General features: G+C 46.7%; 1 protein-coding gene across 2 annotated transcripts in view; it reads left to right on the forward strand.

Annotated features, from left to right (window-relative positions):
* Positions 1 to 10,621, forward strand: part of LOC147663126 (epidermal growth factor receptor substrate 15-like 1) — a 326,980-nt gene extending 316,359 nt beyond the window's left edge. For both annotated transcript variants that reach the window (XM_086950657.1, XM_086950658.1), the window contains one exon: positions 10,389 to 10,621. In XM_086950657.1, coding sequence (XP_086806783.1) covers positions 10,389 to 10,435 — 47 coding nt within the window. In that variant the 3' untranslated portion in view covers positions 10,436 to 10,621. The remainder of the gene's footprint in view (positions 1 to 10,388) is intronic.
* The last annotated feature ends 8,001 nt before the right edge of the window (positions 10,622 to 18,622 follow it).

The raw sequence follows: 18,622 nt of genomic DNA on the forward strand, positions 1-18,622 counted from the left end.
TCCTAAGAAGTGGGACCAAAAATGGGGCACCTGGAATGCCTTTTGAGGGGAGCTGTGCATCTCACCAACAGTGGAACTAGAAATATCACGGAGGGGGGGCTACTGAACTGTAATGTTTGATTGCAATATTGTGCACGGTATTGTTTACTTTCAGTTCTGTAAAGGAATGTATGTCGCTGTGAATATGCAAGTGACAAATGTTAAATTAATAATAAATGTATTATTTAAAAAAAGAAAATTACTGATTCAGGGGAGATTTCGTAAATCCTCAATCAGTGACGTTTCCACCGGTGGAAACCCTGCTGCCAGACTACAACAGGGTACAGTAACTCCCTTGTAGTAAATACCAATCCACCGTGAGGAAACAGGAGAGTTTGCATTACCCTCCTCATGTTAATTGTTCCTAGAAACCGATAGGTCCAACGTCTACTCAGATCATGAACCATTTTGTTTCATCTTTTGAACGGAGACCCAGATTAAGATCAATAGGCAAAGTTATCTTAGAACTCCAGTTAGGCTGTCTGCTACCTCTGGAGTCTTAACGTCATCAGTGTTCATCTTCCACTTTTCTTTAGCGATGCTAAGGAGACGTTTTCAACAAAATAATTCTTAGTTAAAGTACCCCTTCTAATGAAAAGAACATCTTCTACCTGATAATATTTTTGTAGCCACATAAAGGGAGATGCACGAGGCTCTGGACTTCAGGATTCTGTTTCTGACCAGGGGAAGACGCAAGCTCATTCTCCTCCGTTTTTGTTTATAATTCATTTTATTGACATTTGTTGAGTTTATCCGGCTCATATCATCTATATTCGGCAATGCATCACAGAAATGAATGATTACAGTGTGCCGTTTACAACTGCGACAGTTTGACAATGGGCAGCATTGTATCGCAAGAGAGGCTCAACCCACATTATAGATAAAGATTCACATTAAGATCCCATAGTGAATCTGCCTTGGTCTCCAGATATTGGCATGTCTTTGCTGTCATCCCTTGTCTGATAGCTAGCGTTTACTAGCCTTGAGAACCTTCTCCCTCCCTCGCCACCATCCACAAACAGAAGAGGTGGAGGTCGGCTTTTAGTATTGTTAGCCTCTTTTAGCAAGGAGAAATCCCAAACCTGGGAGAGTTCAGGTGCTGTGTGAGAATTCTGCATCATTCATAATTCCCAACCGGGCCTGATTGGGAGATAAACCAATGGGTAAAAGAAGTGTTTTTGACCGTATGCAAGTGACTACTTGCAAGTATGTCTGAATCATCTCACATCCATGAATCCCATGAAAGAAACTTCCTGTGGGAGACATCTGAGTCATTCCGGGATGACATTTTAGCCATCTTCCAGAGGTGCCCTGGCATGAAGTATACTCGTTGCTTCTATTGAATTCAATCAGGCTGAGCCTGGCTGAAAATGCCAGTTTCTTTGATGCGATCTTTGCCTCGTGTCAGTTACTTTATTTTAGTGGGCCTAAATCTGGCTCTAATGCAGGGTAAATACCAGCATTCAGTAGACCTGCACGGTTTTCTTCCTCCCCTTTGGGCTAAGTATTAGGCTAACTTCTGGAGGTCTGTACTAGGTAGATTAGCTGTGTACATTTATGTATAGGCATTTATATAGCGCACTACTTACCCGTAGGGTCCCAAGGCGCTTCGACCGCTGCGAAACCCTTCCTGGCTTCCCTGAGAGATGGTCCCTTAATGGGTATCTCCAGGGTGAGACCAGGCATCCCCGGCGGTCTGGTGGGGCCGTTAGTGAAGATGAGGCAAGCTAATGCCCAGAGTTGCCGAGTGTGATCGCTGATCAAAGTGGGCACCGAGGCGAGAGAATTATCGAGTCCGCTGACCCTGGTCCAGAAACCTGCCGCGCTGGGAATCGAACCCTGGTCCCGGGCCGTCCTCTGCTCTCGGGTCTGCCGCCTCTAACCAGTGAGCCACACTACTTCACTACATGTTTCATATGCGGATTTCTAAAGACCTGGGACTTGTGCATATCAAACTCTTCAGTTAGGCCTCAAAAGGTGTTCATGTGGCCATGGTCCTACATATCTCCTACCCGGGAAATCCTGATATCATCCTATTGCCCAAAGCCCATTAAGTCATTCAGTTTAGTTGGCCAAGTTCCACACAGAGTGGCTTTTCCAATTTCAGAAGAGAGCCATACGCTTGCAGTCAGTAACCATGTTAGTGACCTGAGTTGTGGTCGGAGCATGGGGTTGTATAAGATGTGTAGTAGGTTTTTCCCTAGCAGATCAGCCAACTCAACTCAGGTAGCGGAGTTGTCTCGTTGCCCAAACAGGCCGTCATTGAGTGTGGATAATTGGGCTCCCCAATAATTCAGTTGCATGTCTGTCATAGCTAGCCCTCCATCGTACCATATTGGAATGCATTTATTATACACTTCTCTGGGTATATTTTACCTTCAGAAAAAAGTTATGGAGTAGTCACACATCTTTTGGAAGAACACCAGTGAAAATTTAATATGGGCAGCTGTGCAAGATGTACAGCACATGTGGAAGAACATTCATCTAAAACAGGGACATTCAACCGGCAATTCAGAACTGGAGTAAATTCTAGGGACAAAGTTGTCATTGAGGGACATCAGTAGGAATGCCATATTCATTTCTCATGCCTGCTGTGGGTCCCTAGTGACAAGCATCCCTTAGTACTTAAACCCATCTCTGGCTACCGTCAGCTGGGTTTGCCACTTTGGAGCCAGATCTACACTGTTGAAGGAGTAAACAATAGATTTATTCCAGTTCACCACCTAACCCAAAGCCCCTCCAAAGCGTTACAAGATTCTCCATGATTCGCAGGCCAGTCCACTTTGAGGATAGTGTGTATAGCAGCATGTGTTCTTCGTATAAGGAAGCACGATCGTCCTTAGTGTCACCCCAATCAAATCTCTGTCCCTGACCATCTCTCCTGCTGTAAAGTCACTAGTGCCTCAATGACGAGCATGAATAGAAAAGGGGGAGAGCTGGTACCACTGTTGCATGCCACGTTCTGCCGTAAACAAAGGTGATGACGCCTGCATTTCTGCAGGCGGGCTACTGTTAAGGAGATCGACCTATGATCCAAGCCTTGGCCCCAGGTTCATCCCTTCAAGGACTCTGAAAAGACAGAGCCAGCTTTGAGAATGTAATGCCTTCTCAGTCTACTAATGTGGTCACAGACAGAGCTGGATAGATTGACTACACTTGCATCTGCCTCAGATTGTGTGCGTCACTGATCCATCGGCATCAAACAGAATCGGTACTGGATCTGCCATGCTTCCAGAAAGGTTTGCCTCTTGCAAGGCTGTTGAGGAGTTGCTTGAGCTCCTATTCAGGTAGACATAAAGTTCATACTTTAGGTTACATGTAACTGACATGCCATTCTTGATGGGTCGCTCAAGGACTCCTCATCTATGTCAACAAATGGTGGTGATAATGAGGAGACCATGCACACTCCTTCAAGGACCAGACTGGGGCCTTCAGTGGAGACCAAGTAGCTCTCATATCATAGTCAAAGGGTTCAGTGCTGCACGTACATCGACTTGTGCATCAGTCCTGCACGTTCATCGACCTTTGCAATGTTCACATGAGCCATCGAGGGGAGAGCATTATTTATCATGCACAGGAGGATGTTACAGGCACCCACTGTGAAAAGGCAGCTGCAGCGTTTGGTTAACCCCTTCACTGCGGCGGCAATTCCGCCGCAGTGCTAGGGGGTGAGGGTGGGGGGGTCGCACGGCTCACCTGCGCTTGTGACGGAACCGCTCCGTCATGCGCCTCGGGTGAGCTGTGCTAGTGACGGAACCGTTCCGTCACGAACGCGCCCGCTCAATAGAACGCGCCGCGCAGGCGCGAAATCAGCGCAGGCGCGTCGAGCGGGCCTTGACGGAACCGTTCCGTCACTAGCACAGCTCACCCGAGGCGCGTGACGGAACGGTTCCATCATAAGCACCGAAGGGGTTAACATCGGGAGTTAACTTACACGGGTAGTCCAGGCGGACGTGGTTTATTAACATTGAGGGTCCACTTATTTGGATGGTCTGTGAAAAGGAAGCTACAGATGACCAACATTTATTAGCATTGAGGGCTCTCTTCCTGGGGATACTCATCAATAGTCATAAGCACTGAATAGTCCAGCCACGTGCGAGGACCCTGGAGCATATACAAAAGATATATATATATATATATATATATATCTTATATATATATATATCTCCAAAAACACCAGCCTGCCGCACTCATGAACGGGTGCTCGCCTGACGGGGGTGTTCCCCTCCACGTATCACTGCTCCAAACTCTTCCTGGTAATCGTACATGATAAGGAAGACAGCACTCCCAGGGGGGGGTTTCCAATGAAATATATTCAAAAGGATGGAAACCTCGGCACACCAGACGTGTTTCGGCACTCAGCCTTTGTCAATTGTTGCAACAATTAACAAAGGCTGAGTGCCGAAACGCGACTGGTGTGCCGAGGTTTCCATCCTTTTGAATATATTTCATTGGACCCCCCCCCCCTTGGGAGTGCTGTCTTCTTTATCAGGTACAATTACCTGGAGGAGTTTGGAGCAGTTATATATATATATATACACACACACACACTCACTTTCGCCTGTATCACAGGATTGTTCACCAAGTGGTGAACAAGCCTGTGTTACAGCTGTCAAGACATGAGGTCGCATTACTAGAACGAGGAGAATAACAAGTCTACCACTGCAGGTTATTTTCATACTAGGATCATTACAGAGGCGGAGATGTTGGACTAAATGCAAGGCCTTTACTCCCTCTGGTTCCTGTGCTGCTTGAACCAGCACTGCAGACCTTTTGAACTCCAGCTGCGGTGGGTTCGGCTCCCCCACTCATTTAAAAAAAGTACAAGGCCCCTGACTAGGAGCCACTGTTCTTACGATCAGATCCACCACCAATTCTGTTATAGTGCCAAAACACAGCCTGGAGCAACATCTTCTTCAGTCCCTCCTGAGAAGGAGAGTAAACACATGGACTCTCTGGGGAAAAGAATGAACAATACATTGGCATTCTTTATGAATGTGGCTAGTGCCCCGGCACTACTGGGAAGGTATGACAGGTCCCTGTGGGACTCTTTGGCTAGATTCACAGAGAAGCTGCCCAAGGAGGACCAGCAGGACTTTCATGAGATTTTGCAGGAAGGTGGTCTTGTTGCAAACCAGGCCATTAGCTGCTGATGCATCAGATTTGGCAGCACATGGATATTCCCATGGCATTTGTGCCAGACGTTCGGCCTGGTTGCGGCTCACTGACCTCAAACCGGAAGCACAACAAAGGATCATGAATCTTCCTTTCAATGGTACTTCCTTATTTGGCACTCATGCCGATGATGAGCTGTCCGAGATGAAATCAGACTTGGACACTTTGAAGACGGTCAGCCTTGAGACGTGTAAGGATTTTCAGCAGAGGGTTCAAGCCGCTCACTGGTCGACAACAGCAACAATCCAGGTCCCATTACCATCTGCGTTTCCCAGGTCGATGAAGGGGAGCTCCAAGAACGACACCTTTCTCAATAAAGCAACCAGCAAAACAATGAGCACTGGCTTACCCCATCTCTATTGCCCATTCTGGTTGGGGGAAGTTTTATGTTTCACCTGGATGAGTGGAGAAAGATCACAAAAGAAAAGTGGGCACTCAGTATTGTGCAGAATGGTTACTTGCTCAGATTCAAATCCCCACCTCCATCAGTACCACCTCGGGGAAGGTATGTCTAACATCACCACTTATTTTAGACGGAGGTGAACACCCTGCTAAAGAAAGACGCTATAGAAGCAGCTCCTTCTCCGCAACAACGACAGGAAATGTATTCCTGCCACTATCTGGCACGAATAAGAGGTCCTATCCAAGAGTACAGACCAAATCTCAACCTTAGGATTTTGAGCAAGTTCATCCGCAAAGTGTAATTTCGGATGTTGGCACTGCACCATATTTTCCCCCAACTACATCAAGGGGACTGAATGTGCTCCATAGAGCTGCAGGATGCCTATTTTCACATGCAGATTTCCAGAAAACATTTGAAATTCCTGCGTTTTCAGGTAGCTTCTCAACAATTCCAGTTCAAAGTCCTCCCGTTTGGACTCAAAGCAGGAGCTTTTCTTCACAAACAAAAGATCTTCGTCTATCCATACCTGGACGACTGGGTGTGAAATATCTCATTACCCACTCTGCTGCATAAGCACCTCTAATACTGCATAAGGGTGTTAAGCAATCTGGGCCTGCAAATCAACTACAATAAGTCAGTTTTCAATCCGACTCAAAAGATCCACTATCCGGGTGCTTCTCTGGATACCGTAAGTGCAAGCGTGTGTCCTTCGGAGGCGAGGTTATCCTCAATACACGACAAGTGCTGCACTCTCCTCTACTCTCGCCATCCCATGGTCAGACAAGTATCCTCACTTCTGGGCTCGATGGTATTCTGCATCTTCATCGTCCCGAATGCCAGACTACAAATGTGTCTTTTTCAGCAAACACTGGAGGACCAGTGGTCACAAGTTTCGGATTGCTGGAAAGACTTTGTGTTTTTCCCTCAGTCAGACAATGATTCAATCAAATGGTGGATGAAACGATTGCATCTGCCGAAAGGAGTTCCTTTCCATCAGGATCTTCCCAGTCAGATAGTTGTCATGGATGCTTCCCTCCATGTTGTGGGCCAGTACAAGGACTTGAAGAGACGGAGCAGGGGTATCATATCCCCCTACTAGAGCTGAGAGCGGTACATCTTGACCTCAAGTCATTACTCCCTCCCTTCCGCACACTTTCCCTGTTGATTCAGACGGACAACACCATAACCATGTATTATCTGAGCATACAGGGAGGAACCAGGTCGAGACCCCTCTCACAGGAGGCTCAGACCATATGGAAGTGGCTTCTCGCAAGGAATTTGACCATTTTGGCAATTCATCTCCCAGGTACTCTTAACTTCCATGCAGACTCTCTAAGTCGGAACGTCGTTGAAGCACACAACTGGGTGCTAAACATAGACGTCGCACAGGACATCTTCCATCAATGGGGTGTTCCAGACATCGACCTGTTTGCAGACTCAACAAATACAAAATGTCCCCTCTTTGCATCCAGGTTTCACCAACCAGACTCCAGAGTTAATGCCCTTTTGTTAAATGGTCCTAGACATTACTTTACGCTTTTCCTCCAATTCCACTCATTCAACTGGTGATCAACAAGTTCTACAGGGCCAAGACCAGAATGATACTGATCGCACCAGAGTGGCCTCCCCAGTGGTGGTATCTTCTTCTGTCCGAGATCCCACACAGGAAGTTACCATGCCGACCAGACTTACTTTCCAAACACCGGGGGATTGATGGCATGGCTCCTGAAGTCCTCCAGTACGGGCCTCTAGATTTATCCGCAGACTGTATGAACATTCTTAAGGAAGGGAGAAGACCATCCACCAAAAAAGTTGTACACTGTCAAATGGAACCAGTTTTACTTATGGTGCATTAATATTGTTAATGATCCCGTTCGGGGTCAGAGCAGGTGATTTTAACATACCTACTTTATGTTTTCTTCTATAAAGGTCCATTTAGCAGCTATTACAGCATACAGAAAATCTCCTATTCAGGTTTCCTTTTTTCAGCTACCTGTGGTCGAAGACTTCCTTGAGGGGTTAAAAAAAAGTCTACCCACCATTCAGATCCCCATCCCCTCCATTGGAACTTTACATTGTTCTTGCTAGGTTGATGGGGTGCCCCTTTTGAACCTATTCATAAAGCCTCTCTGCAGCACTTGTCATGGAAGGCCGCTTTTTTAGTGGCCATCACCCCGGCTTGCAGAGTGAGTGAGAGACGAGCTTTGTGCTGTAAAGAACCTTATATCATTTTTAATGCAAACAGGGTGGTCCTTAGAACTAATCCGAGTTTTCTACCTAAAATGGTCTCGGATTTTCATATAAACAAAAATTATCACTCTTGCTACTTTTTTCCTAATCCTTCAAATCCTCCAGATAGGGCCTTACATTCACTAGACCTTAAGATGATTCTGAAGTTCTACCTAGACAAGACCAAGGCTTTGAGAAAATCAGACCGCCTGTGTGTAAACTATGGTCCCATAAATACTGGTTGTGCAGCTTCCAAACAGTCCATCTCTCGATGGATAGTCTCCTGTATCACATTGTCTTACCAGTTGGCCAATAAACATCTCCCTGGTAAACCAAAGACACATTCTACCAGGGGAAAGGCCTCTACCACGGCTCTCCTTAGAAATGTACCTGTTGCAGAGATTTGTGAAGCTGCCACATGGCAATCAGTGCATACATTTACTCACCATTACTGTTTAGACTCTGACACACAGACGGATGCCCAGTTTGGGCAAGCCTCTTCAAGGAATCTGTTTGGATGATTTATCCTTGAAGAGTTTCTTTGCTGTGACTTTACTGATGTTCGTCCACAAGATAGTGGTTATGGGCTTGCTAACCAGCCCACCTCCCCGCACAAATATCTTTAGTATAGTAGTGTTTCTTTGGTGCTTCATGATTCCTACCATGTTAGTACACCGTAAAAAAGACCTGACCTGACCTAACTGTCACCTGTGGTGCATGATGGGAGCAGGAAGGTCGTGGAGGTCTTGATGGCACGGTGCCAGTTTATTGATGTTGTGGTTTTCTCTATGCAGCCTATGGGCTAATTGCCTGATATTACTTTGAAAATAAAAGGCTGTGTTGGAACACTAGAGGAGTGCATGTTTTTTTTTACAGAAATGCTATATTAACTTATTTTTATTTTAAATGAAAAATCCAATGAAATTTTGGCATCTTAGCATGTTGAATGTTAGGCTTCATTTTTATGTATATATGTAAGTTTGAAGGTATATGTGCAAAATATATATATATCTAGCTCCGGGGTCCCCGCACGTGGATGGAACTATTCAGTACTTATGACTTTCATAAGTATACCCCTGGAAGAGAACTAAGATTACAGGTAAGTAACTTATCCTTCACTTGCATGGACCGGCTTGGAAATGCAGCTCCAATGGTCCTGTATTTGTTAACATTGAGGGTTCACTTGCATGGTCCGACTTGTAAAGGCAGCTGCAGGGGGCCAGTGCTTGTTAACAGTGATGCTGCACTTGCATGGACAGGCTCAAAAAGGGGCTCTGCAGGCGACCAGGATGTGGGTTGCATTGGTATCTCTGTTGAACAAACTGGCTGCTAATGGAGACCTTGAGATAACGAATCGGAGATGCCTATCTGAATGTAGACTACAGTGGTTTAGATTTTTAAAAATTGAGCCCGGAAAAATATCCATAAATCAGTCCGATTGAGCCCGGAAAAATATGAAGCCGGCAGCAAGTTCTGTCTTTAGAAATATTGATATGTAAACATTCCATCACCAAGAGTGACAACAATTTTGTTATTTTTGGTGTTTATTTAGTACACATTAACATTTTGCAGTCAAATGTTTTACAAAAGCAACATTGACAGTTCATAGAGCAGAAAGAGTGAGGTCTGTGACGTGAAAGATGAAAGCAAACTTTTCCATAAGGATTCATTGTATGGTGGATATTGGTGAGGACATACACACATCTTTCATAGTTACATTTTTACAGCTAATTTAGATTCATATACACATATGCCATTGGGCATTATTCACCCAAATCTTTTGAGCTGCAGTGTATGACCTTTCAATGCGGGCGTGAACGCATGGAAAGAGGGTTGCCTGAAGTCCTGATCTTGGTACCTTGAAGGTAGAATGACTGGTACTTGGAGGTTGTGTATGGTGATTTGGGAGTGACTCAAAGAATATGGTTAGTTGATCTTAGATTATGAGCAGGGTTTTGCGTGAAATTATGTTGAAAAGGTAGTAATGAACATTGGAATGAATAGACCTGAAATCAAGCCTGTATGTGACCTTGTTTTAGCAGAAAGCCTGTCAACCTTGTGACGATGTGCTGAAGAAGGGAACATGCCTACGTAGATTATACAGATTTCTGATGGCAAACGTTATGACCTTGTTGATTAGTGTTGAAGCTTTTGGTTAGGCCCACTTGTCAAGGCGGCATACTTACACCTGAGTTGAATTCAACCTGGTTGGGACATTTTAACAAGTTAATTTATTTATGGGTAGGTATTACTACATGATTTGTATTTGTACAGTGTTAATTTTTACTCTGTATATTTTAGACATTTGACCCATATTTTACATTAATCCGATCAAAGATAAGTACAAAGAGGAAAAGGGGGATTAGAGTGCATTAAGGAAACCAGGTTGATGTTTGTACTTCATATTCCTAAGTTATTTATTTTAAGATAGTGGATGTTCCCCGAAATGCTAGGGTTAACGTATTTCTGTTATTGACAATGCCTTGTATTTCACTGACGTCCGCTTACAAATTATGAATTCTCGGTTTCCTCTCCTGTACAGGTCAAGAAGGTGAAAAAACGAAGCGGAAACTGCCACCATTTTCCTGAAATTTACTAATGTATCCAAATATGTACATTATTGTAGGTCTGTTTATCCTTTAAATATCATGAATCAAGCTGGATGAGAAAGAGAGCAGAGAGATCATTGAATTTTAACCCAGTCCATGTCTGTTTAATATAATAAGAGAAATGTTATTGTTTTAATATAATAAATGAAAGTTACTTTTTTTGGAACTTTGTGGTGTCTTAATGTTTTGTTGGGTGTTTATCCTTGGAGAAATAACTTGCCTGACAAGGTAGCAGTGGAGCATGTGTTCACACAACCTAGAACTATAGAGAAACCTTCTGCCTTGTCCCACTCTTTCCAGTTTCCTTAACGTATGGTAAGTGAATGAATGAATCTGCATTTCTAAAGCGCATGGCTACCCAAAGGCATCCCAGCACTAGAAGCGGTGACATCGTAGAACTTCAGAACGGTCTTCAAGGAAACAGAAAAGTTTTCAGAAGTTTTTGAAAAGTCAAATAGTTGTCCTCAAGACGAATATAATTAGGTAGCTGGATCCACAGTCTGCCAGTTGTTTGGCAGAGATAGAACTACGGAAGGGCTATGTAGGTCTTGCTTACAATCGGCTTTTAACTCTGTTGTCAATGACCTAATGTGTACAATACCAATACTTGGACATGACCTTGGTTTAGCCCAAGACTTATCCTTTATTAATTTTCTTGTCAATCGGATTAGCGTGCTTCTTATTTAATGGCTTTCCTTTATTCGTGTGTTTGTTCCTCCCCTGGATTGGATGACTGGTATTATTCCTTGGCTCACATTAGGAAACTACTTTTCTCTTTTTCTTTAAGCACTCCATGGACTGCCTATGATTTCTTGCTCTCTGCCAATGTGTTGCTTCTCTCTGCTTAGGAAGCTGTCTCTGTATATACTATACCAAAGTAAGGTATAGTGTGCACAGAGTCCCATTGGATCCCAAGAGGCTTTACAGACACTAAAGTAGATAATATCTTACTCTCTATTTGTGGTAGCGTGGGTGAGCAGTTAGGCTTATCAAAGTGCTGTATTAAGAATTTGTTGTACACACTCAGACACAAAATGATTACACACACTCAGTGACTAAATCCAGGCTAATGGTTTCTAAAATATTACTTTGTTACTTTTATTGAACTAAAGAAACGTCATTGCTAGTGCGTACAGTATTTAAACTGGAAACACTTTCCAATGCAGTCAATCAATACTTAGTGCAGGACTTTAGTTCAGCAGTTAAATACAGTTTTTAGAAATAGCAATGCTTTGCAGTTCAAGAGAAATACACAGTGCAATGGTTCAAATGAGCAATGTTATCCTTTGGGAGGAAAACAGAAATGCAATTTACAGGTAAGTTATTTATTTACAACCCCAGTCTTCGAGGGCTAAGGTCAACACAGGGCAAGGTTCAAGTGAGCAGCAAGACTGCACCACCAGCGGTACTTGGGAGGCCGGGAGCAGAGGTCAGATTCAGGGTTGGGATCCCAACAGTTACCAAAGGAGCCCGGGGATATCCAAAGTCGTGCCAATTACAGGTAAGTAAAGCAAATTTAGAGGGCAACCTCGGGGGGTTAGGACAAGCACTTGGGGAGGCCATGAGTCAGCACCAAACACACACCCTCAGTGGCACAGAGGCGGCCAGGTGCAGGGTGCCAACACAGCGTTGGGCGCCCAATGCAAATCAATGAAAGACGATGGTCTGAAACAAAGGCTTCAGGCTTGAACCAGAAAACTGGTGACTGGGCAGGTAAGTTTGGATGTTGTGGGTCTCCTGGGCACCGTCATTCGGACTCTCCAAGGCCTGGGTTTGCGGATGCAGGGGTGTCTTTGGACGTTGGAAAATCCTTACCAGAGCCGGTCGCGGTCAGGGCGGTCCTTTGTGTTGAGGCTGCAGGTGTCGTTGTGAAGTCCAGGAGGGGTCAACCCATGATGGATGGATCACGCTGGGGAACCTTGCTGGGATTAGTTAGCCAGATGCATTGGGTGCAGTGGGCCATCCGGAACCAGTGTTTGCCATTTCACAGGTCACAGAGGCCTTTCTTTGAGTTTCTTCTTCGAACATGGCCGCTGTTCTCTGGAGTTCTGGATTTTGTTGACTGCAGCAGTCCTTATAGTGGGTTTTGGAGGCTGCTGGGCGAGGGACGAGTGGTCGGTTTTTGCAGAATCTCGAGGACTGCAGACAAGCCGGTAGAGCTGGGGCCAAAGTCAGTAGGTGTCTTCAGTCTTCTTCGGCTGCACAGCCCTTCTTTGTCCGCTTCCTTTGTAGGTCATCAGTAAGTAAGGATTAAGGTTCAAGGGTGCCCCTAAATACTCAATTCAGATAGATACATCTGCCGTGTGGATTCCTCACCTTGTGAATATCCCCCTTGTGTCAGCAACATTCGGAAATTCTTTTCCTAGCCTCACGCCGACGTGGACTTGGACGTCATAGAGACACGGCATCGCACGCGACTCCGCTGACGTCACCGACGCCTACAATAGGCCCCGCCGGCGTGATGACATCAGTTCCCTTTTTTCCGCGTCGTCGACGCTAACGGTTTTGGGATACTCTGTAGCTTCTAGTAACTCTGTTGCTGTATTTCTTCGTTTCTCTGTTCTCTTGCCTCTTTGTTCTTTTAATATGTCGACAAAGAAGACGGGTTTTAAGCCCTGCAGAGAATGTGGAAAGATGATGTCCGTTACGGACCCACACCAGGACTGTATTTGGTGTTTGAGCTCCGACCACGACGTGGATGGGTGTTCGTCGTGTCAAAAGATGAATCCAAAGGCCCTGCGGGAAAGGGAGTCTAAGCTTCTTGTGGCTAAACTGAAGGCCGATAAGGTTAGGAAATCTTCTAAATCCCACTCGAAGAAGTCGAGGTCGAGATAGAGGTCTCAGGAGGCGTCGGCTTCGAGGTCTTCGTCGGATCACGCTTCGAGGTCACATAAGAAGCATAAGAAGAGAGACATGAGTCTCGTCGTCATTCGGGTGATAAGTCTGGCTCGAGGTCGAGATCACCCAAGAAGATTAAATCGAAAGTAATTCCTCCACAAGAGATTTCGGATCAAGAGGGCGAGGCCTCGCCTTCGGAGTCGCAAGTTCATTCTCCGACTCCAGTTCCCGATCCAACTCCGGCACCCGATCCGACTCCGGCACCGTCTCCAGCTCAAGAAGAGGTCGGTGAAGTTCCTGTGGAGAATGAGGAATCGACTCCTGTTGTTGAGACAGATTCGAATCTACCTCGAGGTCGACCTGAGCATCCACCTTTTCCAGCTCCAGATCAGGATCCTTCAGCGTTTCTCAACGCTATGTATGATGTTTTCTCGAGGTCTTGGTACCCCTCTGGAGCGCCTTCGGGTCCCATGGGTCCAATGGCATTTAATTTGGGGGTGCCTCATTCATATGCCCCGGCACCTTTCATGCCATTTTTGCCGGCTCCGACCCCGCTGTGGCAGCACCTGGCTCCACCGAGGTCGACGCAGATGTCGACGCCGGCTCGACCGAAGTCGACGACTCCAGCACCGGCGTCGCCCGCTCCAAGCAAATCTCTGGAACATCCTTCTAAGCCTTCGGATTCGATTCCGACGTCGGCTCCGACGTCGTCTCCGGCGCCGTCGGAGTCGACAGTGGATCCGGCTGCACTCCGTGTTAAGCAGAGATCTAGGAGAGAGGCTCAACGTCTCCTGGAAGAGCAGAGGTATTGTGAGTCTCATTCTGACTTGGAAGAAGGTGAGCTGGATGAAAATTATTTCGAGGATCTAGCAGAGGCTAGTGGTCTTGAGTTTTCTCCAGAGTGGGTTTTACCATCAGGTTCTGATGTACCGTCTAAAGATGTTCAGCCATATCATGTGGTGATGAAAAAAGCAGCAGGAGTTTTGGGTTTAAAATTGCCTACTGTTGAGTTTACATTGAATCTGCTTACTGAGGTTCTTCATTCTCCGAGCTCAGCTGTGGAGCCATTGCTCCCTTTTAATGATGCTTTGACTGAACCCATTATGGAGGTGTGGAAGAAGCCTCTTTCTGCTCCTGCTGTCTCGAAAGGTGTGGCTAGGAGGTATAGAGTGGCTCCTGAGGACCCTGCCTTTTTGTCGTCTCACCCTTCTCCTGAAAGTTTGGTGATTCAGGCGGCATGTTCTAAGAAGTCAGTTGGTGCATTTCCACAAGTTCCTGGTGACAAGGAAGCTAAAAAGCAGGATCAAGTGGCCAAGAAAACTTTTTCTTCCGCGAGTATGGCGTTAAAATCAACAAATGCCACTTGCCTTATGGGAAGATATGTCCACGATCTTGTGGACTCTGTACGTACATTGATCCCTAAGGTTCCAGAAGACTGCAGAGGTGACTTTGAGGAAGTTTTATCTGACACTCAAGCGGCAGCTCGTCAGGTTATCCAGAGCGGCCTTGATACTGCAGATTCTGTGGCAAGGATCATGGGCACTGCTGTTGCCACAAGGCGTTCAGCTTGGTTAAAATCCTCAGATTTTTCTGCTGATGTACAGTCTGCTTTGTTAGATCTGCTTTTTGGTGGTGAAGGACTCTTTGGCAAGAAGGCAGATTCGGCCTTGGAGAGATTTAAGGATAGCAGGGCGACTGCTAGATCTCTTGGTCTTCAAGTTAGAGGTTCTACGACCAGGAAATTCAGAGGCTTTGGTCGCTCTTCTTTTCGTACATTTAGACAAGGTCAGCAGCAGCATCAACAGCAGCAGCAGCAGCAAAATACCTTGTATAAGTCGTACAGGGGAAGGCAAAGGGCACGTCCTCGAGGGCGTCAAGCTTCTTCCTCCTCCTCCACCTCCTCCAACCCCCCAGCCACAGAAAAGCAGCCCTATATCCGCCATTCAGGATCATGTGGGTCCGGTGGGGGGTAGGCTTACCCACTTTCTACGGGATTGGGAATCGGTTACATCAGATCTTTGGGTTCTCAATCTCGTAGAAAATGGGTATGCCCTTCCCTTTCGGGTATTCCCTCCCAATTACCCTCCTTGCCAGGGATATTGCTCAGAGGAACATCTGTTACTCCTGCAGGAGGAAGTTCAAACTATGTTGAGAAAGGGTGCGATAGAGGTGGTCCCAGAGCAGGAAAAATGTCAGGGATGCTACTCCCGGTATTTTCTGATCCCCAAGAAGGATGGCAGGCTTCGTCCAATCTTGGATCTCAGGAACTTGAATTTTTATCTGAAACAAGAGAAATTCAAGATGCTCACCCTTGCTCAGGTTTTTCAGGCTCCGCTGGAAGAAGACTGGATGGTGTCGCTCGACTTGCACTTTCACATCCCCATCCTGAAGTCGCACAGGAAGTATCTCCGTTTTACGGTGGGATCGCAGCACTATCAGTTTGCGGTCCTTCCGTTTGGGCTTACTACTGCGCCTCGAGTCTTCACCAAGGTGATGGCAGTGGTGGCGGCGCATCTCAGAAGGTCGGGGATTCCTGTATTCCCTTATTTAGACGACTGGCTGATCAAGGCAGAGTCGCCAGAGAGAGTGCTCCATCATCTGCAGGAGACAACCCAGTTGTTGTACAGGTTGGGTTTTTCAATAAATGTACCCAAGTCTCACCTGGTGCCCTCCCAGCGCAACCTGTTCATAGGTGCTGTACTGGACACAACTGTATGTCGTGCATTCCCTCCTCCACAAAGGATTCGCGACATACAGGAAATGATTCCTTTATTTTTCAATGGAGCGGTCGTTCCAGTCCTGAAGGTCCTTCGCCTGCTCGGTCTGATGGCTTCTTGCATTCTGTTGGTCAACCATGCACGCTGGCACATGAGGGCGCTCCAGTGGTGCCTTTGCAGGCAGTAGTATCAGCACAACGGAGATCTCAGGGAGTCAGTGAGGATCTCCAGAGAAGCTGCAGCGGATTTGTCTTGGTGGAGCGTGGAAGGCAACCTGTCTCAGGGGAAGCCTTTTCAACTGCCTCCTCCGGTGGCCAGAGTGATTACGGATGCATCCACTCTAGGGTGGGGTGCTCATCTGGGGGATCTGGAGGTCAAGGGTCTTTGGTCTCCAGAGGAAAGGTTGCTTCACATCAACCTTCTAGAATTGCGGCGATACGTCTGGCGCTCAAGGCCTTCCTCCCTTCCCTTCGCGTCGGTCGATCCAAGTCCTGACGGACAACACGACCGCGATGTGGTACATCAACAAGCAGGGAGGAGTTGGGTCGCAGTGTCTCTGCAGAGAGGCTCTGCGACTCTGGTCCTGGGTTCAGGACCACCAGTTTTGTCTGATGGCAAATTATCTGGCCGGAGTTCTGAACGTGCGTGCAGACAGTCTCAGTCGGCAGTTCTCTGCCGACCACGAGTGGAGGCTTCACCCGGAGGTGGTTCGTCACGTCTTTCGGACATGGGGGACTCCTCAGGTGGACCTGTTCGCTACTCGCGAGAATGCTCACTGCCCGTCCTTCTGCAGTCTCCAGTATCCGTTGCAAGGAGCCTTGGGGGACGCGTTTCAGTTGAGTTGGGGAAGTCAACTCCTTTACGCGTTTCCTCCCATACCTTTGATTCCTCGGGTTCTGAGGAAGATTTGCCAAGACCGGGCCCAAGTCATATTGGTCGCCCCGGACTGGCCAAGAAGGGTGTGGTATACAGATCTTCTCCACCTCTCCTCTCACCCGCCGCTCTGTCTCCCTCTCAGGGCAGACCTCCTCTCTCAGATGGAGGGGCAGGTTCTACACCCCCACCTCCAGACATTGCACCTTCATGCCTGGAGATTGAACGGGTCAACCTGATTTCCTTTTCTCTCACACCTGACGTGGTGGATGTCATCTTGTCAGCCAGGTGTGACTCCACTAAGTCTGTCTATTCATATAGATGGTCAAAATTTGTCACTTGGTGTGGTGGGAATTCTATTGACCCTTTGAGAGCCCGTTTGTCTGATGTTCTCCAGTTTGCCCTTTCTCTGGCGCAGCAAGAGCTTGCTGTTGCCACGGTTAAGGGCTATCTTTCTGCGCTGTCTGCTTTTCTCTGTTTGCCTGACCAGCCATCTCTTTTTAAGTCTCCTGTAGTTTTAAGGTTTTTGAAGGGCCTCACAAATAAGTTCCCTCCTACTCCTTTCATTGTGCCTCAGTGGGACTTAAATCTTGTCTTGACCTTTCTGATGGGTGCTCCCTTTGAGCCTCTTCATAAATGTCATATGAGGTTTTTGACTCTTAAGACAGTCTTCCTCGTTGCAATAACCTCGGCAAGGAGGGTAAGTGAGCTTCAAGCTCTTAGTTCCAAGCCCCAATTCCTGTCCATTCATGCTGATCCAATGGTTCTTAGGACCAGGGCTGCTTTTCTCCCTAAGGTGGTGACTCCTTTCCACCTTGGTCAATCTATTACCCTCCATACCTTTTATCCTCCCCCACACCCTTCCAAGGAGGAGGAGAGGTTACAACGTCTGGACCCTAAGAGGGCGGTGTCTTTTTACCTGGTCAGGACTAAAGACTGTCGTTTGGATGACCAGCTCTTCATTGGGTTTGCTGGCTGCAAAAGAGGCAGAGCGGTCCATAAAAGAACATTGTCAAGATGGATCGTCCTCTGTATAAAGATCTGCTACTCTTTGGCCGGTAAGGATCCTCCAGAGGGTATATTCTACTAGAGCTAAGTCGTCTCCCTCAGCATTAGCTAGAGGTGTTCCTGTAGAGGACGAAGCATTACTGCTTGGATACTGAGGTGAGGAGGGACGGCCACTTTGTGCGCTCTGTCCTTCAGGATTTCCTGGTTTAGAAGAGTGGACACCCTCCTCCTGGAGTGGGGACTGCTGTGGGACTCTATTCACAAGGTGAGGAATCCACACAGCAGATGTATCTATCAGAAGAACAAGTTACTTACCTTTGGTAACGCTTTTTCTGGTAGATACTATATCTGCCTGTGGATTCCTCACTGACCCACCCGCCTCCCCATTGTCCACTCTTCTATGCCAGGGTTACTGTAATGTATTGTTTATATAGTGTAATGTTAAGGAGTTGTTTCTATTGCTTTCTTGCACATGCTTCACACTGTGTGTGTTTCTCCTTGGCTATTGTGTATTGTGTATACTGTGTATATTTCTACTGTCATTGGTCCGTCCGTGTGCCTCGATGGCACGGAAAAAAGGGCGGAACTGATGTCATCCCGCCGGCGTGGGCCTATTGTAGACGTCTGTGACGTCAGCGGAGTCGCGTGCGATGCCGTGTCTCTATGACGTCCAAGTCCACGTCGGCGCGAGGCTACTAAAAGAATTTCCAAATGTTGCTGACGCAAGGGGG

Source organism: Lissotriton vulgaris, unplaced genomic scaffold (assembly GCF_964263255.1).
Source record: "Lissotriton vulgaris unplaced genomic scaffold, aLisVul1.2 SCAFFOLD_1556, whole genome shotgun sequence".
Classification (NCBI taxonomy): Eukaryota; Metazoa; Chordata; class Amphibia; order Caudata; family Salamandridae; genus Lissotriton; species Lissotriton vulgaris.